The sequence below is a fragment of the Canis lupus genome, chromosome 1, assembly GCF_011100685.1.
Source record: "Canis lupus familiaris isolate Mischka breed German Shepherd chromosome 1, alternate assembly UU_Cfam_GSD_1.0, whole genome shotgun sequence".
In the NCBI taxonomy this organism is placed as follows: Eukaryota; Metazoa; Chordata; class Mammalia; order Carnivora; family Canidae; genus Canis; species Canis lupus.
In genome coordinates, this window is record NC_049222.1 from 55,964,822 (window position 1) to 55,990,698 (window position 25,877).

General features: G+C 41.8%; 1 protein-coding gene across 19 annotated transcripts in view; it reads left to right on the forward strand.

The window, feature by feature from the left end:
- Positions 1–25,877, forward strand: part of AFDN (afadin, adherens junction formation factor) — a 137,473-nt gene that overhangs the window by 14,064 nt on the left and 97,532 nt on the right. For all 19 annotated transcript variants that reach the window (XM_038526552.1, XM_038526556.1, XM_038526553.1 and 16 more), the window contains exon 2: positions 23,344–23,539. In XM_038526552.1, the coding sequence (XP_038382480.1) occupies positions 23,344–23,539 (196 nt within the window). The remainder of the gene's footprint in view (positions 1–23,343; positions 23,540–25,877) is intronic.

Consider the following 25,877-nt stretch of genomic DNA (forward strand, 5'->3'; position numbering starts at 1 on the left):
ACTAAGCCACCAAATGCCACTTGTTTCTGATTTGCACACTTCTGAGCAAGTTTCCAGTGCTTCTGGAATATTTGCATTTTATTAGTGTAATGACATTTTTAGATATTTTATCTTTAGTATGTGGTTACAAATGCATATAATTGATATCACCAGCTTGATTGTTGAGACCCATTGCAGATTTTACATAAAATACTATGAAAATTGTTTGCTTTTTTCTACTTCTGTGAGCAAAAATTTGGAATAGGGAATCCTTGGGTGGCTTGGTGGTTTAGTGCCTGCTTTTGGCCCGGGGTGTGATCCTGGAGTCCTGGGATCAAGTCCCATATCAGGTTCCCTGCATGGAGTCTGCTTCTCCCTCTGCCTGTGTCCCTGCCTCTCTCTTTCCTCTGTGTCTTTCATGAATAAATAAATAAAATCTTAAAAAAAAATTTGGAATAGTTATGCACCTATATCACAGGCCCGGTGATAAGAGAAATTGCTTCTATGTTTGTTTTTTTGTGGCTTTGCCGTGTTAAAACTGTGGACATCTCGACATTCCTTTTGCATTTTTCTTAGGTCAGCACAGCACTCATTCTGGCCAGTATTCATTGAGTGCTTGCTGTGTTTCAGGCTTGATCAGAGACAGCCTGCAGAGGTGAGAGGATGAAATGGTCTGCTGTCCAAGGAAGAAGGGATGCAGATGGACCATCATGGATGGCCCCATTGTGCCGTCAGAGCAGAGCCTAAGTGGCAACCTACAATGCTGACTGCACTTCGGGCCAGAGGTTGAATCCTGGCTTTCCCACTCAGTAAATGTGTCCTTCTCTGTCTCCTTTACAAGGTCAATCATTTAGCAGTTATTGTTTATGGGCCAGTCGCTGCAAGTACTGAGCCTGCAGAACTTCATGGACACATGGTTCTTTTCTCAGATAGCTCCCATTCTAGTATGGAAGATAGATTGAAAAAACCATGGCAGTACTATGATAGGTGCTCTGTTTGGATGGTGGGGACCAGGGACATCTTTTATAGACTATCGAGATGAGTCCTTAGATGGTAAAGAATTGTCTGGAATTTTCTGTAAAGAATTGTCTGGAATTTTCTGTATGGGTAAAAGGGATGGCATTCCTGGCAGAGAACATTATTGATTCAGCAGACTTGGGTCATCTGGTACCCATTGTGAAAAGATGAGCAAGAGCACACTGGTCAGGAATGCCTTTGGCAGCAGACGTTCGCAACTCAGCAGATACAGTGTTTGCAGTCAGCGCTGTGAGGAGGGACAACCCGAGTGACCTGGGCAGCAGAGCTTTCCTGCATTGCAGGTCAGCAAGGTTAACCGAGCTATAGGAAGTGTTTCTTCTGAATCCAGAAGAATTTTAGGACCAAGATGGAGGAGAGGTGCCACGTGTGTGCCGGGTGACCTGTGGAGCGCATTGTTCCTCGGTGTCCACTGCTCCTTCCTGAGCGAGGGTTGCTTCCTGTTCTCCGAGTGTTAGGCTTCACTGTGTGGCTTGCTCCGGTCGGTGACACGGGCCAGCCTGCGTCCAGGCGTTAAGCCCCATGCCACACTGCTGTCCTGATAGCAGAATGAAGACCATGGGAACAGGCCCAGCTACCCACACAGTGATGTGCTGTCATGAGAAAGACCTGAATCTTAGTTGTCATAAGCCGCTGAGATGGCGTGTTCATTTTCGAGGCGTAACCCGGTGGCTGAAGGGTAGCGTGCTTTATGTGTGCGTCCTAGTGCGTCAGGAGCCAAGGAGCCGGTTTGTGACCTGGGAACCTGGAGGTGTTAACCAGCGCCTTGTTGGCTGAGTTAGGAATGTTCCAGATGAAACCGTAGGATGAGGTTTGCCGCTCAGCAGACCTCCTGGTAGCAGAGCAGGCAAGTGTAGGGTGAGTGAGCTTGGAGGCAGGAGGCCGGCGGGTTATCTGGCCGGTGGTCCTGGGAGACAGAAGCCTGAGCTCAGGCTACACTGGTCACGGGGCAGGAGAGGTGGCTGAGGAAGTGCCCCGGGGCCTGGAGACCGATGAGGCAGTGTCTGAGAGGAAAAGAAGTCCAGGCCCGTCCCAGGTCTGTTCTTGGCCACCTGGACACATGGTAGGACCCTGAGCCAGAAGTAAAAAGAAGTGTACATGTGGTCGATGAGGTTTGGGGGGGAAATAGGAAGCTGTCGTTGAGAGAGTTTGCTTTTGAAGGTGCTTGTGGATTTCCAGGTAGAAGGTTCCTAGGCTCACAGCTAGAGAGGAGGGGACAGCAAGGAGGACGATTGTGGAGGAAGGGAGGGACGGAGGGGGGAGCCAAGGCAGAGATGAGACTGGGAGAGACTTGTGTGGAAGAGACCAGAGCCCCGAGAGCCCCAGGACGCAGGCCTGAGAACACCCCGTTGGAGCCGGGGGGAGGGGGAGGGGGAGCACTCACGGGTGGCCCAGAGGGCTGACGCGGGGAGGCTGTGTGCGCGTCCTGACCAGAGGGCAGGTTGACGGCGGGGCCTTCTCCGGCCCGAGCACTGCTTGCAGCCCTGCTGCCCTCGTCAGCTGCTCTCCCGGGTAACCCGGATGTTCTGAGCGCCAGGATCACTTGCCCACTGTAGGACCACGAAAAGGCTTTTTCCTTTGCTTCCTGAAGGTGTCGGCCTGTTTCCTTCCTGCCCTTCCCCCTCGGGTGATTCCGTTTGCTCCCCTCTCTCGGCAGTGTAAGTGTGTTACTATCAGAGTCTGGGCTCTACGTACATTTTCAAGTAAAGAGAGGCCTGTAAGTATGGGACTGTTCTGAGACCACGGGGACAAACTGACACTGACCGTGGCTGACGTGATACGCTTCTAAAGAAGCATTTGTTGACTTCGCACTATTCATGCCCGTTTAGATACTAAAAAATGTCGCTGGTATTCCTGGGTCACGGGGTCCTCTGTGAGAGGCATTAACGGAGGCCTGGTCCCCGCTAGCTGCTTCGTCCCGTGGGGTCGTCTTCTTCGTCTCCTTGACCAGGACTGGACTGCGGATGCTGTGGCTGTGGTCATGGAATCTGGAGGATGTATTTTCTAGACCGGGCAGTCGAGGTGACGGCCTACCTGTGCTGAAATCTGGTATTGCTTTTGAGTTTAGACTGATGGGCAGTTGGTGACTGTTCCTCGGGAAGTGCCGACCGGGGCTGGTTTTCCTCCTCCACCTGGATCATTTGCAGTGCTCTCCAGTGATGTCACAGGCGTGGACATTTAGTCATTCCCCATTAGCCATAAATAAATGCCTAAAGAACAAAGCAAAAACTGTGATTTCGGTGGCCAGTCTTAGAAGAGAGGAGCTTTGGAAATGGAATAGATAATGAGGAACAGTAGAGGAGCAGAAAGAAAATGAACTATATTTTGGGGGAATCCAGTAGCAGTTGGTGTGCTTGGGTGGCTGGGTTAGAGGTAAGATTTGCCTTCACCTCCAGCATTCTGTCTCAGGGAAGAAGTCTGCAGGAGCATACCAGTCTTCCGCAGCACAGACTTTTTTTTTTTTTTTAAGATTTTATTTATTCATCCATGAGAGAGACACAAAAAGAGAGGCAGACATAGGCAGGGGGAGAAGCAGGCTCCCTGCAAGGGAGCCGGATGTGGGACTCTGTCCTGGAACTCCAGGACCACGCCCTGAGCCGAAGGCAGCCACTCAACCCCTGAGCCACCCAGGCGTCTCTCAGCACAGCTTTTGATTGATGTTTTTGCTTCTAGGCCGTTCTGTGCTCAAATGTTCAAATAATTTTCCCAAACGCCCACACCTCCAGGACTAGAGATTATGGAAATGTTGTCTGAGCAACTTCTGGTCTCTCGTCCCTAGTACTTGTGAAGATAGAGTGGCTGCGGGGCGCTCTGCGTACAGCTGAGGGCCTGATGAACATGCTCCAGGGATTAGGTGGTAAGTGTAAGAGCTCAAGGTCGAAGGCATTGACACCAGGGCACACTGTCCCACACCTGGCTCTTGCACTAAACTTCAGCTCTTTCAAAAACACTGAGGCTTGGATATATACTCTGCTGTCAATTTGAATTGTTTAACAGGAAAGTTAAATTTTACAACTTTTTCATTGCTTTTTACCCTAAGAGTTTGAACTCTTGACTTTTTTTTTTTTTGTATTTTATTATTTTATTCATGAGAGAGACAGAGAGAGGCAGAGGCACAGCCAGAGGGAGAAGCAGGCTCCCTGCAGGGGATCCAGGATCACCCTGGATCATGCCCTGGGCCAAAGGCAAGCGCTAAACCGCTGAGCCACCCAGGTGTCCCATGAACTCCTGACTTTACCAAAATCTCTCCTGAGTCACCCGTGACCTTCACGCTGCCCAGTGCGGACTTTATTTTGTAACTCCTGATGCTGACCCATCCTCCACGGGCCTCTCTCCAACACTGGCCGGCTTTCCTTTGCTGAGTGAAGGAGACTCCAGGGTCTGACCACGTACCTCCTCTCTTCTGCCACTTGCTCGCTTGCTGAAATTTCCCTCCTTGTGACTTTAAGCACTGAATGGCCCATGTGTGTATCATTGCCCTGGGGTTACCGTGTCCAGGACTGAACTCTGACTTGCGACGGCCCCAGTCACAGCTGCCCTTACCGTCCTCCCCATCTTCGTAAGCATCCCGCAAGTCACTTGTCTGTTGCTTAATGCTCCCCACCTTGCCGTTGTTGTTGAGTCCTTTCTCTCACTCAGACCTCGCATTGAATCTCAGCATGTTCTGGTAGCTCTGCCTTCAGAGAAGCTTCATGATCCAACTCCCTTCTCGCTCCTGGCCCAGACCAGCCTGTCCTTTTACATCACTCAGAACGTACCTTGACCTCCCAAGCCCAGTGTGATGCCAGCCAGCTGCTGTCCTGGGGGCATTTGTACTTGTTCCCTCTGCTTGGAATGCTCTTTGCCGAGGGTTAGGGCTTTGCTCAAGTATTCCCTCCCACCTACGTCCCCCCTCTGCCCTGTGTATTTCTTGTGTGCCACCATCTCTCATTACTGTGTATCTCCTCTTGTTGGGTTATAATGTCCTGAGAATAGGGGCTGTTTTATTTTGTTCATTACTCTTTCCCCCTGCCTAGAACTAAGAGGAGGAAGAAGGGAGGAGAGGGGTACGGGGAGGGGGAGGAGGAGGAGGACCACAACCACGACGTTACTGGAAATAATGTTCTATCCCTAGGCTTAATTTCTTTAAGTCTTCCTTGGCTACTAAATTAAAGTTTTCATTTCTTTTTAAAACATTTACTCTTAAGTTATTATTCCCATATTAGTGTTTACATTTATTTATTAAAGGTGTAGTTTTTACATTTTTAATGCAATTCACAGCACTACTGTGAAGTGAGGTTTATCTTTGAACTCATGTGTGCCCCAGCTTTGGAAATTCTGAACTCTGGTGTTGGTTTTTGTTTTTTCCTCCCTTGTGGACAGTTTGTTCCCTTTCTCTTCTTCGTTCTGTGAGAGTTCTTACTGGAAGAATGCAGAGAACCTTTGTCCTGAAGGCTCTCACCAGCTCCAGGGAGACCTGGGTAGAAGGCAGCCTGCCTGCTGGGCGGTTCTTTGATTGTGGGAACTGAGTTTCTTCCTGGGCAGTAGGTTGTCTGACTGCCTCCTGGACTCGAAGTCGTATTACACACCTACTAGTGATGTAGGTGCTGCAACCAATCTCTTACTTCATTTAATTCCCAGAGCAACAAGACTTGTTTATTATTTTTCTTTCAGTTGAATCAAGACCCAGCAGGTTTTTTTTTTCTTTCATATTTTTATTTATTTATTCATGAGAGAGGGAGAGAGAGAGAGAGAGAGAAAGAGAGATTGGCAGAGACAGAGGCAGAGGGAGAAGCAGGCTCCATGCAGGGAGCCCGACGTGGGACTCGACCCAGGGACTCCAGGATCACGCCTGGGCCAAAGGCAGGCGCTAAACCACTGAGCCACCCAGGGATCCTCAAGACCCAGAAGTTTTAAGGAATAGTTACAGACATAACCAGAAGGCTTCTCTGCCTTTCCTTCTCGCTTTCTGCCTTTCCAGAGATGCGTACTTACTGGAAGTTGTGGGTGATAATTCACTTATTGTAACTGTTCTCTAGTATTCCATTGTCCAGATGAGTCTCAGTTAATCTGTCTCGCCCCCTACTGAGAAATGATCAGGTTGTTTATATTTTTCTACTGTTAGAGATGTGGATTTAATGAACATCCTTGTCCATGCTTCCTTCTGTACTAATGAGAATTTTTAGCATGGACACCTAGGAATTTCTTGGTCATAGGCCATGCAGAGATTCTGATTGACCAGGCCAAGCAAATTGATCTTTGAGATGATTATGTCCATTTGCATTCCAAATTTCAGAATTTCCCACTTTCTCAGTATTTTCAGGTTTTTTTTATAACCTGGAATATATGAAATATTGTTTATATATGACCCTAATTTCAGTGAGTGGACAGGCTCTCTTTTGTTAAGGGTCATTCTCATTTTCTCTTTGAATTGCCTGTTTATAGATTTTGCATGTAATTTTTCCTATGAGCTATTTGTCTTTTTCAGATTGACTCACAGAAATTTTTTGTAGAATCTGAATCCTAATTTGCCACGTATTTTGTATTTTGTTATGTTTATATTAATGGTTTCTCATGTTTCACAGTGTCTTCTGTAACAGATTTTAAAACTCCTGAAATGTAGTTGGGTTTATCTTTTTGTTTTGTTTTGCTTTTAAGTTTTATACTTTTTGTTAGGTGCATGTATTCCATGTTTTATTCTGAAAGTTTTACAGTTTGGCTTTTTACGTTTAGGGGTGTGGGCCAACTGGAATCTGTCTGTGGTGTAGTAACACGCTGTCCTCCTGGTAGCACCTGGCTCAGTGCTGGCCGCTCGGGAGCCCATCCTGGATCCCTGTTTTTCTGTCCTGCCTTCTTAGAGTTTTCTTTCTTTTTTAGAAACTCAACAGTATACTTAAGAGAAAGTGTATTTCGTATTATCTACCATATGATGGCAATGATGGTTCCTGAACCCTTAGTTCTTCCATCTTGCTAGAACTAGGAGTTCCACAGTCTTATTTTAATACCTCAGAGTAAATGAGAGGCAGAGTTGCTTCATGGTTAAAAGTATGGCCTCCTGTTTCAGAATTGCCTCAATACAAAGTCTGGTATTAGCTGTGCCATCAGGTCAAGCTGGTCTTTCTCACACCCAGTTCCTCCTTTGCAAGACAGGAGGAAAGTAATAGTACTAGCCTCATAGGGTTGCTGTTAGCCGTGAAGGGGAGGATGCAGAAAGAGCCCTAGCACCATGCTTGGCTCTTTTGTTACTAATGAGATTTCTTAGGATGGTGGTTAGGTGGTCTTACATTTTGTATTACATTATCATCATCATTATTTGTGTTTTTTTCTTTCCCTTTCTTGTTTTGTTTGCTGTAGCAGGACATCTTCCTTGTTCATCTCAGGGCAGAAATTTAGATCTGTCTGCTGGTCTCCATATCAGTTGATGTTATTTGTGGGGGAGAGGGGGGTTTCCAACAACATGCTTAGATTTGATAGTGTACGTTTTAGGTTGACTCCGCATTCCATATTTTAAATTGAAAAAAAAAATAGTTCTATTTGTTGCTGTTTCTTAAAGTGTGATGGTGTGTGCAATCATATCTAGATATCGTAATGTCATCTGCAGAAGCCTTCTTAAGTGAGGTTTCGTGAACAGTGTAATTTTATATATAAACACAGTGATTTTTAGGTTTTCATTTCATAGAACCTAACAGCTACCATAGTTCTATATCTTTTGTTTTTGAGTTCATGTCTCTGACCTTCCATTAATTGCCTAAAGAATTTATCCCAGAATGTAGTTTTTTTTTAGTGTTTATGTATGTTAGCTTGAGATGTTTGTTGTACAGTGTAGATGATTGGAATCGTAGGTGAAAGTATCATAGTGAGAATATTTAGTAACATGAAGTGAGAATCTATTCACTGATTGCTTCTCTTGCTGATAGTTCTCTTGAGCAGTTCTGTTAAGACGTCTCAGTGGAATCTGTGAGCTCATGTCAGTGTCACTTTGCCCCCGCATAGAGGTTTATGTTCCTTTTCTAAATTAGTGCTGTTAAAAATCCCCCTTAACAACAGGACTTCTTTTTGAAGTCCCTGTACTGATTTATATATCTTACCTTTTTGTTTTTTTTCTTGCCTGGTACTAAGTGACATTCCAGTCTGCTGGGATCATTTGATCATGCCCAGTGAAACAGGAAGTCAGTCGGGAGGTACTGCTTGGCACCAAAGACGCAGTTCAAGATCGTTCGCGATACGGAGGGAGAGAATGTCAAATATGTACACCAAAACAATACTCGCACCCAACAAAGTGTTTAGTTTGTAAAAGCCCAACTCTTAAGACCATAATAGTCTGTCACTACTGTTGCATCCTCTACCCCCAAAATTATTTTGTTTTTAATTTGTTCTTTTCACTTCTGTTGGAGGCCCCTCTCGAGTATCTTGTGTAAGCACTCATGCAATACTACCATAGACAGTTGAGGATATTTTTAATTTAGGTAATTTGCATGAAGTTTTGTTTTTTAATCAAAAGAGGTTGAATGTGAATTCAATTTTTAGTCCACTATGCTATCATACTATATTACTATAGTAAACAGGTACAGATAGAAGCATTCTGATTATAGGAAGCTTCTTTGAATCAGAGTATTTACTTTGATGTGAAATTACTGTAAATAGAGTAAATGATAGTCTGCTAATTTGTGTATACAGTTTGTATGGTGCATTATCCTTGTTCATACTTAGAAAGTCTTTATTTATTTAGGTTTTTGTTTTGTTTTATTTTGCTTTTTTGAGAGAGAGAACATACAGGGGGGGGCAGGACACAGGGGGAGAGAGAGACCTCCCATGCTGAACGGGGAGCCCCACATGGAGCTCCATCCCACAACCCTGAGACCATGACCTGAGTTGAAGAAACCCAAGAGTCAGATGCCTAGCCAACTGAGCCACCCAGGCGCCCCAAAATGCCTTTTTAATATTTCACATATTTAAAAAAAGAATCTCAGTACAGCTTGAAGAAGCAGGTTATAAAAACATGATTTCTTATTTTATATTCTTGGATTTCTTTTTGATATTATATGATATTGAGGCTGAGTTCAGGAACATGGTTATTTTCTTACAGACGACCATTCAGAATTTTGTGTATGTTGATTTGATTACAGTCTTATCATTGGATATGATTTGAACTTTTGCATATTGAATTTCAAAAACAATTGTAAGTGTTGTAAAGTGTCATTTTTTCTATAACGATTACTATTTTGCATTTTTCAGATACTTTTAATATGCGCTCATTTGTTTTTGCTTTTGTATTTTGTTTTGCTAGAGGTGGGATTTCAAACTAGTTCTCATGTAAGTATGAGGGCTTGAGAATGTGCACACAGGAAGTGACTTTTATCATCAAGTGCCTTATTCATGACAGGTGCTTTTACATACCATAAATGATGTAGTAACCACAAAACTCTGTGAAATAGAGTAACCTCTCTGTTTTGTACACAGGGAACAAGAGACCTCAAACATCTTGCCCGGAGCCACATGAGCAATCAGTGAAAATACTGGGGTTTGAACTAATGTCTGGCTATTTCTAAGGCCCTGCCTCTCTCCCTATCTCTCCTCCACACACCTGCTGCTTGCTCAGTGCAAGCCATAGATGCTTGGCCTCTGATGTTCATTATCTATCTACAGAATCTGATTCCTTGAATTTGTCCTAAAGAATCTATATTTTCATGAAACTAGGTTTATGTTATATATAATAGTTTGTAATTGGAATTTATTTTCATATTAAATATTTATTTATTTATTTATTTATTTATTTATTTATTTATTTATTATTTTATTCATTCATTCATGAGAGACAGAGAGAGAGGCAGAGATACAGGCAGAGGGAGAAGCAGGCTCCATGCAGGGAGCCTGATGTGGGACTCGATCCCGGGTCTCCAGGATCACACCCTGAGCCAAAGGCAGACGCTCAACCACTGAGCCACCCAGGCGTCCCCATATTAAACATTTTAATAAGAAAATTTAATAGATGAAATTCATTTATAGCCATCCCTTGCACTTAAAAATTTTCAGAATTTCATTGTTCTTAGTTTTTTGTTGTTTTAGCTATTTTAAAGCAAGTCCTTAAAGCTGACATATTTCTTTTCCTCTACCTCAGTGTATATCTCAAAAAATCTAACCATAATGCAGTACTCCTGCCAACAGTTAACCGTATTTCCTTACTATTTCCTAATATCTAGCCCAAATTCAGATTTCCCTGTCTTTCTGAAAAACTATTTTTACAGTTAATTTATCTGAATCGAGGATCCAGACAAGGTCCACACGCTATGTTTAGTTATCTTATGTCTCTTTAATCTAGAGCATTCTCACCCCTCTCCAACTTGCCTTTTATTTCTTGTCATAGACATGCTGGAAAAAACTGGCTACATTTTCCTGTAGAATATCCCCATTCTGGACTTGCCTTTTTTTGTTTCCAGGGATGGTGGTGGTATTTGACTTGTTTCCATAGCTTTAAGGCCCCTGTGGCTACAGATCCAACTATTTGAGAAGAATGCTTGGGTTGGGAGTGATGTCTGGCCTGTGGCAGCACATGGATGCACAGCAGGAGGGACTTGGCAGCCAAGAACTTGGTGTAGGTTTTATCCTCGTGGATCTCTGCCCAGTCAAGTAGGGGTTACAAAGTAGTGGCTTTCTAATTCTATCATTTCTGTCCCATTGAGTGACTGGCATTTTTCTTTAAAAAAAATACAAACGCATTTTCTGCATCTAAGTTAAGGAAAGCAGAGTTGCTGAGGTCTTTTATTTTCACTGCTTATTGTCAGGCCAAGGAGTTGGTGCCCTAGTTACTTGCAGTGCTGACAGTGATTATGATTTTGTTTTTGGCTTGCTTGGTTTTCTTTACTGTCATGGATGTGAGGATTTTTTTCCCCACTTTTTAAAAAATAAGCTTTTTATTTAAATTCCATTGTAGTTAACATACGGTGTTACATTAGTTCCAGGTATGCAGTGTAGTGATTGAGCAATTCTATACATACTCAGTGCCCATCAGGGTAACCGTACTCTTTTTTTTTTTTTTTTTTTGAAGACTTTATGTTTTTCTTTTTAAAAGTAATCTCTACATCCAGTATGGGGCTTGAACTCACAACCTGGAGACCAAGAGGCATGTACTCTCGGGACTGAGCCAGCAGGCACCCCTTGAAAAATGTCCTTTTTAATCCCTATCCCCAATTTCCCCTATCTCCCCTCCTCCTCTCTGGTCACCATCAGTTCTCCAAAGAGTTAAAGGTCTTGATTTGTTTTTCTCTCTTTTCCTTTGCTTGTTATCTTAAATTCCACATACCAGTGACATCATATAGTATCTATCTTTTCTCTGACTTACCTTGCTTAGCATTATACTCTGTAGCTCCATCCATGTAGTTGCAAAAGGCAAGAATTCATTCTTTATTATGGCCGAATAATACTCTGTTGTGCTTGCATGTACCACTTCTTTCTCATCCACCCATCAGAATGGATACCTGGGCTGCTTCCGTGGTTTGGCTGCTGTACTCATCATGCTCGTGAGGACTTGTCTGTGTTTCTGTCACTGCAGTCATTATTGTTGCTGGCGTTTAGATTTCCTCACATTTGGCCAGGTGCACCTGTTGGTTGACTGGGAAGTTCTTTTGAATGAGCTAGTTAATTTTTGAGAACTCCCTTTTTTTGGCATATCAAGATGTACCAAACTCCTTTTGTCCATTTTCTGACTTACACTTGGATTCAGCCATTTCTCCAAGGAGCTTTGACTCCTTTTAGTGGTGAGTCATATTTAGAGCTCATCATCTAGGTGCTACAGATGCTTACTTTTTACAGCTTGTCTTTTGCTTCAAGGCCTTTGCAATGGAAAGAGCTAGGAAATATTTGTGTGTGTGTGTGTGTGTGTGTGAAAAAGTCCATGAATTTCTTCTGATGCTTCCAATTCAGATTTGACCTTACAGGGTTTTTATTTAATTACTTTGATTTTTAAAAATGTTAATCTCCTTTCTCTTAAATTGAAGATCTTTTTTTATAATTAAATTAACACAATTACTTGTGTGCTTTATCTTGTCATATAGTTCCTGTATTTTACATTATAATGCCAGTATTACTAACAGTAGGACTTCTGAATGAAGATGAATATTTCAATGTGAGATACTTGTCCTTAGAGTCTGGGGATGTAAAGTCAAAAATCACTTGAAAAAAAAATAATTTCTTCTGTATGGTAATATAACCAACCTGATATATTGTTAGACATTAATTTCAATTTATTTGAAGTTTTTAGGTATTATTTTGTGTGAAAATTTAATTTTTATTATTTAAAATAATCCCAGGGTTTCAAAGTTGAAACTGTTTAATCACTTGCATTTGGAAAGGCTTTGCTTCCATGTTATTACATTTTGGTATATCCACTCAAGGAAAGATTCCTTTTGCAGATGTGATCAAGTACATTTGTGTGTGTATGTGTGTATGTGTGTGTGTGTGTGTGTGTGTGTTTCCTACCCTTTCATGTAAAAGATGCCTGTTGTGCATAGTGTCACACTCCTCACTTTTTTCCAGCTAACTGTATCTTGTGCATCATGCTGCATCACAGGGTAAAAACTTTTCCTCATTCCTGCCAGTAGCAGCATTTTATTCTGTTATCTGAAAGTACCAGAGTTTATTCTGCTCATGCCCTTTGCTGGATCATTTCTACACTTGTGCTGTTTTTGACTGTGCTATAGTGAGTCATTTTGCATAAAGCATTTCACATTCGCATCTCTGGGTAGATCCACAAAAGTCAGATTGCTCTGTCAAAATGTACATGTGTATCTAATTTTGCCAAATATTGCCAAATTCTCCTTGGGTATGTACTTTTCTTTGGTACTATTCAAACTGGGTATGTACTTTTTTTTTTTTGGCACTATTCAAACTAGAGTGTTGTCAGAATTTCAGATTTTTACCACTGTGATTGTTGAGAAATGGCATTTTACTGTTATCTTTATTTGAAGTCATTTTATCATTGATGAGATTGTTCATCCTTTTTTTAGACTTGAGTCCTATTTACCTCTTTTCTGAGCTGTCTGTTGAGCTTCTTGAGGTTCTTTGGCCCCCTTTTCAGTGAGTTATTGGTGTTTTTCTTCTCAAATTTTAGGAACTCTATTATTATTTATTTATTTATGGGGGGGGTGGCACAGGGAACGGTTTATTCTCACAGCCAAGCAAAGGATGAGGCCCACAGTTTGGTGGCAGCAGAGGTGGCCACTGGCCATGGAGCAGCCATGGGGTATCATTAGTGGTGGCAGCTGGTTCTTGAGCGGAGCTGGCAGCCTTAGGCCCACTGGCTCCCGTTCCTCCGTGGCTGGTGCTTCACCAGGGCTGGGGTAGGGGTGGGCTGGGAGGGAAGGGGCATCGGATCGGTCCAGCGGGAAATCTCATCCAGGAGCCATTCAGCACCAGGCAGGAGGTTCTCGCCGGTGTGGGCACCACAGCCCTGGATATGCTGGGGCGTCTGGACTTAGCTGCGAAGCCTCAGGGACAGCGTCAGAGGTCAGTGGTCCGGGCAGCCCCTGCTGGGTGGCGACTGGAGGGGGGCTTGCTCTGGCCTTGCTGGCCTCTGCAGCAGCCAATGTGCAGAGGGTGGTCGGCTTGGCCCACCTCCCAGTGAGGCCCTCTGTGCTCTGGTAGCAGCTCCGCGGGCAAGGTGCTCACACCCTGGCTGCTCAGCTTGATCCTTGGTCCTCTGGGCCCTTTCCTTTCAAGCCCTGCATCAGGGATGTCTTCCCCATTGAACTTCTTGAGGGGTTGTTTGTTTGCCAGCACGTTCCAGGCTGAGCATGAGTGCTCACAGCTCCCACTCTTTCTGATTCATTTTCAGAATATGGTCAGAAGCCCCATGGTCCCAGTAACCACCTAGGAACTCTTTTTCTGTATTAGAGAGATTGTATTTCTTTTTCTGTTTTTTTCCCTAGTGTGTCACTTGTCTTTACACTTGTGCTTTTCTTTTCTCCAAATGGAAATTTATATAGTCGGATTTGTTCATGTTGTTTATGTGCTCTGCGATCTACATTTATATTTTAGGATATAATTTTTAAAATATAGATTTCCATAAAGATGTTTATTACACAATAAAAACTTCAGAAGCAGCATGTGACCTGAATGTGTGGACACGGTGGAAAGGTGAACTTTGAAACTATTCATAGAAATGTTCTCCATAGCTGTGGCCAGACTGCAGGGGAAACTGGCGTGGGGTTAGGGAAGCTGTGTAATCCTGTTCAAAGGAACCATCATGGCTCAGTGGATAAAACGAGGGCATTTCGTGTGTGCTCACGTCTGAGAGAGAGTAGGGTTACCAGGTTTGTAGATCAAGGAAGTGCATCAACCATAATGTATCTGAACTTCATCGAGGAATTCAGCAACTTCTTTCATCATATTCTTGTGTTTGTGACCTGGGTCTCAGTACAGTTAGATGAATGAGGAACTAGTTGTACTCAAAGGCTGTTTAACAGATTAGCATCAAGCTGGAGAAATGTTATTAGTTGGTAACTAACATGCAAATGACTCAAGAACTTAAACTTTACTGGAATCTCATGAGAATCAGCAATATTAGGTGGTAACCGAAAAGCTAATGTAACCTTAACTTGAGTTAATTACAGGTGTCGTGTTAGAACCTGTTAGCAATATACTTAGAGTTGATCAGAACTACACATTCGGAGTTTTGTGATCAGTTCTGGAAACGGTGTCAGGCCGGGTGGATAGAACACAGATGTGTTTAAGAGGGAAGTGAGCAAAATAGTAAGTGATTTTGGAATTTTGTCACAGGAAAGAGAACAGTTGGAGGAACTAGAATTAGAATGCCATTCTGGAGAGGGACTAGACTTGCTCTAAATCCGCAGTTCTCCACAGGGACAGTTTTCTCTCCTGGAGGATCTATGCAAATGTCTAGAGACGTTTTTTGGTTTTTGCAGCTTTGGTGGGTGCTGCTGGCATCTGGGCTGTAGAGGCCAGGGGTGTTCTCGGGCATCCCACAGTAAAGTGATCCCTTCCCAATGTCACAGTGCTGAGGCCAGAATACCCTTTCTCGGACTAAATTGCTTAACTGTCACCTGTAGTGAGATAAAGAATTGCATTTTACCTTGTAGCCTGGGGCATACACAGGAAAAAACTGGAATTAAAATTTCATGAGCCGGTACTTGCCCCGTTTCCTTACCCAGAGTGCATTGTACCCAGTAGAAATCTATTCTACTGTATACTGTTTGATTAATAAATGGAAAAAAAATGGTCATTCATAAGCCATGGTTAAATATAGGCCTAAATAATACCAAAGGGTAAAGCTATAGGAGGTGAATTTTGCTTTTGTATAAAACCATACTTTCATGCTATTGAGCTATACAAAGAAAGAATGTACTACATGGCCAGTGAGTTTGCCATCACTGGAGTTGTCATAGGGGCTTCTTAACTTGAGGTCCGTGAATGGACATGATGGAGTCTTTGAACATGGATGAGAAGATAATTACATCTTTATTTTTGGTAAATAAATATTTATTAAACCTCTAACTGTAATTATCATTTTCTTCACTTAGGAGTTTATATTCATATCTACTCAGAATTGTGTGAATCTACTTATTTAGTATGTTAATAAAGAAGCACTAATTTTTGCTAGGTAATGATTTTTTAAAAATATTTAAATAATTATGTTTTATTTATTTATTTTTAAAAGATTATATTTATTTATTCATGAGAGACACACAGAGGCAGAGACATAGGAGGCAGAGGGCGAAGCAGGCTCCACGCAGGGAGCCCAATGTGGGACTCAATCCCAGGACTCCCAAGATCATGCCCTGCGCTGAAGGCAGGTGCTAAACCGCTGAGCCACTCAGGCATCCCTAATAATTGTGTATTAATGTAATTGTTTCTTTGTAAAATCTTTTGTATTTTATTTGATCCATTTAAAATTTTGATTCTGAGAACAGGTTGATGGGCTTTATTAGACTTCCGAAGGATCCGTGGCAAAATTGATTAGGACTTCTGCACTAGATAGGTGGCTTTTAGGGTTGTTTTTGTATATCTCTTAGGCAAATATATTTAAATATTATAATAGAAATATAGACATAATCTTTGATCATAAATGTGACAATGGCTCTTTTGTCATGTGGATTTAATGTATTCTTTAATTGATCATCTTTCAAATCCCCAATATATGTATGTGTGGTAGCTAGTCAAATAGAGACTTAAAAAAATTCTAAGACTACCATGGGGGCAAACTTTCACTTTTTGATCCCCCTCCCCAATGCTGATGTAGGAATTAGGTAGATTTCTGATTGCAGTAGAGTCTAGCAGCAGAACACGGTTTACCTTGCTGTGAAAGTAGACAGCTCACAAATGTTTAGCCACTGTGAGCAGATAGTTGTTTAGTAGACACTGTTGGCAGTTATAACTGAGGTACTTAAAATAATATGTTGGCTTATTGGTTTTCACAGTAGGTTGTGTTTTCTGGAGGAGAACTGTTTTATTTCTAATGTTCAGAGGTGTTTGTACCGGCTGGGATTTGTTAAGAGTTTGTAAAAGGGGATATGTGTTTATGTTCTCTTTGTGGGCTGTGTGTGTGTGTTTTAGTCCAGAAAATTTGCTTTTCACCTGAAAGATGACTTTTCCCCCATTTCAATAAACTTTGTCTTAACTAGTGAACTAGCATCAAGATGTTAGAAGTAAAAGTAGTTGGCTTGCACTGAACAGGTGTACACTGTGATGTGTTAGAAATCATACCTTTCAGACAAAAAAATATTTGATGGAATAATTTTTTTATAAAAACCAAATACAGGGATCCCTGGGTGGCGCAGCAGTTCGGCGCCTGCCTTTGGCCCAGGGCGCGATCCTGGAGACCCGGGATCGAATCCCACATCAGGCTCCTGGTGCATGGAGCCTGCTTCTCCCTCTGCCTGTGTCTCTGCCTCTCTGTCTCTCTATCTGTGTGTGACTATCATAAATAAATTAAAAAAAATTTAAAAAAAACAAATACACATATGCAGGTATAAAGTCTTTTCCTGGATGACGATTGCTGGGTCAGGGAGTAGTTGCTCTCTTATAATCCGATGCCAGTTTACATTCCTACCCTCAGAGTAACAGTGCCCTGTGGGAGTCCTTTCTCACAGAGGAGAAAACAGGTTCTGGAATGTTGAGCTACCTCATGATAGAGATGGGATTACAAGTGAAGAGAGGAAACTCTCTCTCTCTCTCTTTTTTTTTTTTTTTAGATTTTATTTGCTTGAGAAAATGTGATAAGCAGACCTGGCCTCCCAAGTGGGGATCCCACTGCAGGGCTCAATCCAGGACCCTGAGGATGACCTGAGCCTAAGGCAGATGCTTCACTGCTTCACCGACTGAGCCACCCAGGCACCCAGAGAGGAAACTCTTAATCTGTACTCTATAGTTATCTGAAAGGTAGTTCAATATAAAACAAACCCATTTACTTAGATTTTAGAGAAACCTCTTAAGGTGCCATTTACAAGGTACTATAATATTGTTATTAGAAACAAAATAGGGGCTCCTGGCTGGCTCAGTGGGTAGAGCATGCAACCCTTGATCTCAGGGTTTTAAATTAGAGCCCCACATTGCGTGTAGAGATTACTTAAAATCTTTTAAAAAATAAAACAGACAAGTAAATTAAAAGGAGACTCTTAAATACAGAGAACAAACTGGTGGTTGCAGGGAAGGGGGTGGGTGGGTGAACAAGTGAAGGGGAGTAAGAGGACACTTGTGCTGAGTACTGAGAAATCTATGGAATTGTCGAATCCTTGAATTATACACCTGAAACTAAATAGCACTGTGTGTTGATGATACTTGATAATAAATATATAATTTCTTAAAAAAGAACCATGGGGTTTCTTAGGAGCTCCCCACCCATAGGAATGGGGAGCAGGTGGGAAGAGTAGGGAAAGGACCCCTTGGTAATAATGAGTGCCATGGGAAGATTAAGTGTGAGCCTGAGGAGGACATTGTACAGTTATGTACCTAAGCTTGCCAGGGTATCATTTCTCCTGTGAAAGTTTTAGATAATGCATATTATTTTAAAGAGTATCCTTGAAGTACTAGTGTTTAAGAAACAGTCTTTATACAAGTAAGATTCCAAAAACCCATATTCAAGTATTTTTTTTCATTTTCTACCTAAACTATTAACAGTCAAATGACTGTTGTCCATTTGATTGATTTATGTACTAATAATGTGTGTGTGTCTTTAGAGGCATAGCTGTATTTTTTCTTAACGTTTTGCACCTACTTTTGGAGGCACGAGCATTAGAAATAAATTATGTGTGTGATAAAGTGGTGTGCTCTGTCCACAGCCCTTTTTGCCATGGGGAGTTGGACGATTACCTGTTACAGTTGGTGTTGCTTTGCTGCAGGCTAGGGAATGGCTTCACATAAATGCTGGACATGAGGAGAAGAAAAATGGATTAGTATGGTCGACCTATTTAGCTTTAGAACAAATGGTTCTGAGCAGCGTGAGCAAAAAGGAGATTTGAGGTTGCACTGGTGAGTTTTTACTGGTTTGGAGAGGGCTGATTATCAGTTTTATTAATAAGATACTGATAAAATATTTAAAAATGAATTTCCACCTTTAATCCTTTGTTCTTGCATTGGCTCTTCAGTAATTTATAATACAGCCTTCTGTGGTTTGGGTTTTTTGTTGTTGTTTTGGGTCTGTTACATTCTTTCTGGTAAGTATTAGCATAATTTTGTTTTGGAGTTGTCATTAAATCCACCCCAAGTAGTGTTCCATTTCTTTTGTTACAATCCTTGTGATGTTATTTCTCAGGGAGAAGTTTATGCAAAGGTGAATATATACCTTTAGGAAAGAAAGAAACTTGTTTTCTTGTCAGGAGGCATAACCCTTAAGAGAAGGAAACAGGTGCCTCTCACTCAGGTTATTGCCCTTGGCACATGGAGCAGGACTGTGCTGATTACAGAGGTTTCAGGCAGTTAGCCGCTGGCTTCCCTGCTCCTGGTCCTGAAAATAGGCTGCTAGCAAGTAGGTACTTCATTTTGATACTGGAGGACATTGCAACAGTGTTTTTTCATTTAAATACTATTATCTCTTGGATATTTGTATAAGGACTTTTTTACGGAAACATTGGTCTTTGTAAAATTATAATTGTATTGGCTGCAACGAACACTATCAGCATATTAGCCCTATTATTGGAACTTCACGGCCACTTATTACAGATTTAAAGTTTTGTTCCAGAGTTCTTATCAGTTGAGAACAGACAAACCACAGCTGAAAGAATTGGATATGGTTATTGGAAGTTTTGACTCAAATTTGTTTTTATTTTTATGTGGGAAGCATTATATCAGAGACTGTGGGAGGGTCTAGAACAATGAATAAGAGGCTCCCTCAGGAAAGGTGCCGTCTAGCGGGAGCTCTAATTGCTAGTTCTTTATATAGTTTACTCTTCAAAACAAGCTTATTTTCATTTTATAATTAAGGAAATTGGAGCTCACATGTGTGTGAGAGAGCTCTCTCAGGGATAAATGCCAGCTTACCTCTGCCGTGCTGCAAATGCCAGGTGTCTGCCCCGTGCACCGGGCGGGCTGGCAGGTCACAGGCTGAGATGGGAGTGAAGCAGGTGCTGCTCAGGGTCCGAGCCTGGCCTCCGATGCCAAAGTGAGCTTTAGTAATACTCGGATCCAAATGCCACCGCTGTCTAGGCAGTGACTGCAGCAAGTCGTTGACAGCACTGCGTGCAAAATTCTTTATCTTCACTGTTTCTTCTGGGACGACTCTTGTACCTGTTGTAAAGAAAAGGAAGGAAGTCATCCCAGACTTTTCTAGATGAGGAAGTGACTTGAAGGGGCTGCAGAGCATGGTGATTTAACACTTGAGGTTTCAAGGGACAGCTAATGCTGGCTGCATCTGGGTCCTGCTCCTCGGCGGGCTGTGTGATTGTAGTTAAATCAGACTTAATACTAACTCTGTGGACCTTCTTTAACCCTTTGTGAGGTAGGAATGATAATAGTACTTATTTCGTGTTTAAGAAATTAAATGCTGAACTTTTAGTATCTGGCACATAGTAGCCTTTAATACATGTTGGCTGTTAATATTATTGTTTGTAGGGTCATCACGCACAGAATTTTTAGGTTCACAACTTGATCTTATCAATCTTCTCAGGTCTGATAAAATTCTGTAGATTGGGGCACCTGGGTGGCTCAGTGGTTGAGCCTCTCTGCCTTTGCCTCAGGTCGTGATCCTGGGGTTCTGGGATCAAGTCCTGCATTGGGCTCCCAATAGGGAGCCTGCTTCTCCCTCTGCCTATGTCTCTGCCCCTCTCTCAGTGTCTCTCATGAATAAATAAAGAAAATCTTTAAAAAAATATTCTGTGGACTTAGTCACGCAGGCCAAAACTTATATTTGGCAGAATAAACACAATGCTAGTTTATTAAGGTATTATTCTAGTAATAGGTACACTCAGGTATTCTGTGTGGTATTGAGGTAACCAAACTAAGTTAATATTTATTATCATTTATCTAGTACAAATGAATTCAAAGGTAATTTTAATAGTCTACTTTGTTGAGGCTTGGTGTAGAACCTCGAGATTTGTTTCTTTAAAAACATCAACAGAGATATTGTTAGTTCTCTGTAGACACAAGAGCTGTTGCTTGCTGGATCTCTACCCTTGGGTTTACTCTTTTTTTTTTTCTTTTTACCTCGGCATTTTATGTGAGATCAGTAGCTGAACCACATTAATAATGGGGATTTTGTGTATTTAGTTTCTTCTTACAAACGGTAGTCATCTCTGTGTAAGGGAATTTCATGAGGGCAGTTGAGGGATCTTCCCCTTCCCATGCTTGCCTTAACCACATTCATTCACGATCACTTCCTTTGTGTTCTTGCCAAGTTGGGCATTCCTTCCCAGATCTTTGATTTCTGGTCATTTGGAGGTATTTGTGGACAGTCATCAGAGAAAGTGGTACGTTTGTGTCTTTGGAATCCATAGGCACATCTAACTGTTTTATTCTTGTCACAAATGATGTGAAACTACTCTTAGCAAAATGATCGAGTGGGAGGTTAATTTGCCTTTTTGGTTTAACTTCCATAAAGCATGAGCCATGGGAGGAGCCAGGGTAGTTTTGCCAATTAACATTTGGAACTGTAAGGTGTAATCTAAAGATGATTTCAGAGCGTGGTGATGATGAAAGTATCAGAGCCTGGGATGAAACTATGACTCCCATAATAAACACTTAAATATATGTAACTAAACATATAGAGTAGTTCCTGTTTCCTACCGTAGCCTGAGGAGGTGGTGGATAGAGAGAGCACCCCCTGAGGTGGGAGCATAGAAGGGCCTGGAGAGGGCACGGCCCGCCAGAGCAGTGCTGGGGAAGCCCTGTAGGGGAAAGGAAAGTAAGTGGTTGGTGCCTAGTAGCTATTATTAATATTCACTAGTGCTTACATGCACATTTACAGCTGAGGAGCATTTTTCACGTGCGTTGTTACTTTATGGAGCTTTGGGGGTTGCCAGACTAATACTGTAGATAAACGTTTAAAAAGGATGTTGTTTAACTTTGCTGCTTGACCTAGGCTGAACAAGACAGCTTATATAGTTTTGAGAGAGCAAAGCAGGACTACTAATATGCTCCCATTCTGCTAACTCAAAGCTTTTTTCACTCACCCCCATAATCAATGGTCCTACTTCAACCCAAGATCTGTGGCTCGATGGTATTTTTTTAAAAAATATTTTATTTATTTATTCATGAGAGAGGGGGGGGGGAGGGGCAGAGACACAGGCAGAGGGAGAAGCAGGCTCCATGCAGGGAGCCCGATGCGGGACTCCATCCCAGGTCTCCAGGATCACACCCTGAGCTGCAGGCGGCGCTAAACCGCTATGCCACCGGGGCTGCCCTTGATGGTATTTTTTAATACACATGCTCACGTACTCTGTATTTTCCGTGGGGTAATGGGAAATGGGTAGGACAGACTGCCTAGTGGTCGTAGAAGTTTTTGAGCAAACACAGTAAAGCTTTGGGGCTAGAAATGTCTTGTCGTCTCATTTTCTATTTTAATTTTATATAGCTTATGCAGTTACCCAAATTCTAATATCCCATAACTATTATAATTATTAGGTTATAATTGTTAGCGAAGACTAAGCAAATAGATTGGGAAGAAGTAGAGAAAAGCTTACCTGTGATGGCCTTTGAGCCCATAGAAAAAGCCATCTCTGGAGTAAAGCTAAGGACTGACATTTTCTCACTTAACTTTTAACACAAATTTGGATGGATTCTAGGTGTATATTGAAGATGGGATAGATTTGATGTGCTAGCATGGAGGTTGAGAAGAGGGGAGAACCGATGAGCCATTGGCCTTTGGTAGTGTAGGGGCAGTGAGGGTGGCCAAATAGTTAGAAATGCTCCTGGGAATCTCGTTGAGAGCTGTGCTTTTTTGTGTTCTGGGAAGTAAGAGGGTACAAAGGAGCTCTCGACCTTTCCCCCTGACACCCCAAGGGAAGGTGTAACCCACCAAACAAGAACCAGGTTCTCTCTGATGCAGTGGTTCATCCTGTGGAATATGGACCGCTGAGTTATGGTTGTAGCAGAAGGCCTGGAAGCTCATGCAACTTTCACCCTACTGACTGCATTCTGATAACGAAACAGGGACACAAGGAAATAACAGGAAAGAGCGTCCCATAGTTGCATGGGCTTCAGTCTGTCTTTGCTTGTAAGACCATTGAGAAAAAAGTCTTAAGTTGTGTTCATTGATTTTGGGCAAGTAGTTCATATTAAAATCAGCCACCATTATATTCTGCAAAAGTTAGGAGTTTCCATTTATTCACATTCATGATAGATCTGGGCTAATGCTGGCCCTGTGGTTCTAGAGTAGTCTCTTCATTGAGGCTTTATGATCTCAGGGCTGGGTAGGACCTCAGGGACCTGTAGGTGTGGACTTTGGGGACCAGTGGGTCTGGGTTTTAACTCTGGATTTGCCACATAACTACCCAAGCGACGTACTTAAACTTTGTGATTTAATGGCCAAATCTTGAAAATAGGATTTAGTAATAAATCTACCTTACTGGGCCATTATGAGTACATAGTAAAATTTAGCATGTCAAGGTGTGCCTGGTACTTGCTGGAGACTCATTAAAATTAGCTGTTACTAACATCAGCTACTCTGCAGCCATTGTCTTGGATGTGAGATGAGTAAGGCAAAAGCTATAAATAATTTGTTCCCAGTCACATAATTAAATTTGAGGACTCAAAAGCCATGTCTCTCAGTTTCCATCTCAGATGTTTATGGTAATGAAACATTTTTTTAAAGTGATGGATAGCTCTTTTTCATTTATTATTGTTGTAATAAGTGAATCTTTTTAGAATGTTATTTTTCCAAAAATCTATCTTTTTGTTTTCTTTTAGGATTTGGAGTTCCATGGAGTGATGAGATTTTATTTTCAAGATAAAGCTGCTGGAAACTTTGCAACAAAATGTATTCGGGTCTCTAGTACTGCCACCACTCAAGATGTGATCGAGACGCTGGCAGAGAAATTCCGGCCTGACATGCGGATGCTGTCGTCCCCCAAGTACTCCCTCTACGAAGTGCATGTCAGTGGAGGTCCGTGCGTCCCTGCTTGTGTAGATAGCTCCCAAAACACCCATTTGTCCAGAGGGCAGTGCAGTGATAGCACTGCTCTCCCGAGGGTCCTTCTCTTTTTGGAGGGGCTGGGGGGCACATGGCAGGCGGGCAGAGCATTTGCGGGTCTGGTAAGTGTTCTTGTGAGATCCCAGCACACACGCTGTGGGAAGTTAGAATGAATAATGTCAGTTCTACACAGTCTGGTTTCTTCAGCAATAAGGTGGTGACATTTCTTCGTTAAAATTAGCCAACAGACCTAGGTGTCGTGTACACACTGCTGAGGCATACGGTATGCCACTTGCTTTGGGAAGAATAGTTCACATAACTCATGTGTAGATTGTGATGTTACAATTAACTTTAACCCAGTTAAATATTATGTCATCAGTCTTAAAAAACGCGTATTTTCTAATGTGAGACAGTATGTTTTTATTATTCTTTGGGAATAATTAGGGGAGGAAACTGTCTTATGTAGTTAGTAATTTTTACTTGTTTTTAATGTTTGAAATTTCTGAAAATATCCTGTGGATCTATGTCAAATAGCAATTCTAAGTTGGACTGACTAGAAATGTAGACATTTCTAAGTTTTTTTTCATGAGTGCGTTGGATATATCAAGTCACCTATAAAAAAATACAAATCTCAATTAATGAAGCAAATAAAGGATTATATTAACAGCCCAAACCAAATTTTAATACCTGTTCAATTCCATCCCCAAATCCTTTTTGAACATAAGTTATTTATTTGTCTTGACTTCAGAATTACAGCTTTCCGTGTACCTTTGAAATTGGGTGAACAGTTTTGTACTGTTTGGAATCTGTATATGACCACACATCATTTTCCCTGCTAGAATATGAGATGGGCCCACACTCGTTATTACTGCTAACGTCATGAGGGTATCCCACTACATCGATAATACAAAAACTAGATTTGACAACAGAGGATACACTCTGGATAGTTTTTCTGAAGTTGAGTTTTTCCTTTACCTCAAAATCAGTATAACCAGGTTATCAAGAATAAAATGTTCTTCACACCTTTTTGCGTTTTCACTTTTCGATCATTTGAAAACCACCAAATGAAGATTGGAATTTGAGATCTGAAAGTGGAATGATATTGATATTTTTTTAAAAAAAGTTTTCTTTTAATTTCCTTAAATTAAAAAGTAAAACGTATTACTTGTAAGGAGGTGAAAATACAATAAAGGTGTGCAGAGAAAAGGGAGGAGGGCTTGCTCACAACCCTGAACTGAGTGGCAAGGACCGTCTGGCTCTGTCTGTGCTTAGCAGAGTGGCTTCCACAAGGGCCGTCCTCCATGTACAAGGACACATGGACAAGGGTCATGAAGCCCTCAGGGTGTCACCTCTGGGCCAGAGGACATACTTAACAGTTCATGTTACTGAGTAGTTTGATTCAGACAAGTTAGTAAGTGTTTATGCACTAACAACATGATAGATGTTTGACAAAATAGTATACATAAAAGGAAAGGAAAACTAACATTTTCATCCCTGATGGGTGTGTGTGCCTCTTGGGCCCTGCACAGCTCCTAGATTAGAGTTGGGGCCCTCACTTCCTATCTGTGAGTTTAGGGGCGGTGCTGCTTGTTTTGTACAGCACCATGGAAATCTCAGGTTGACACTGATGTGATACAGGCAGAAGTGGTGGTGCAGTCTGGTGTGGACTAGGGGCTTCCTGGAGCTAGCAGTTTCTGCGGCTTCTGCCAGAGGTAACTTTTTTCCCTGAAAATTTAAAGTGCTTCTGAGTGAGTGTTCAGGGACCTCAGCACGTGCTTGTAGAGCTTTGCTCCGGTGGGCTGAATCCCAGGCCCCAACCCACATTTCCACCACCAGGGAAACTCCACTCTTGCCCTTTCTGTATATTAGGATCCTTTGTGTGAAATCAATTGGGAAAATAAAAAGGAGTCTGCTGTTAAAAAAAATATATATATATTTATATATGTATATGTATATGTATATATATGTATATGTATATATATGTATGTTTATATGAACCACTAAGGCAGAAAGATATCTTAAAGTTATAAAGTTGTGTAGGACCTTGACTGTATTTATATTTTAATAGTTAGGCTCACATGCTTTAGAATAGCTACCTCACCCTTGTTTTTATTTTACTTTCATAATTTAGACTTTCTTGTTCTTAAAATTAGTTCTCTAAAAAATATACTATAACGGATTTCAATCTAGTACAAATTTTGCAACAACAAGAACTTGGTAATTTTGGTTTGTAGCAGGAATTTCAGATTTCTTCATTCAGTCCCTAACTTATTGCTCTAATTTTCATTTCTCATATTTTCAGTTCATAAAA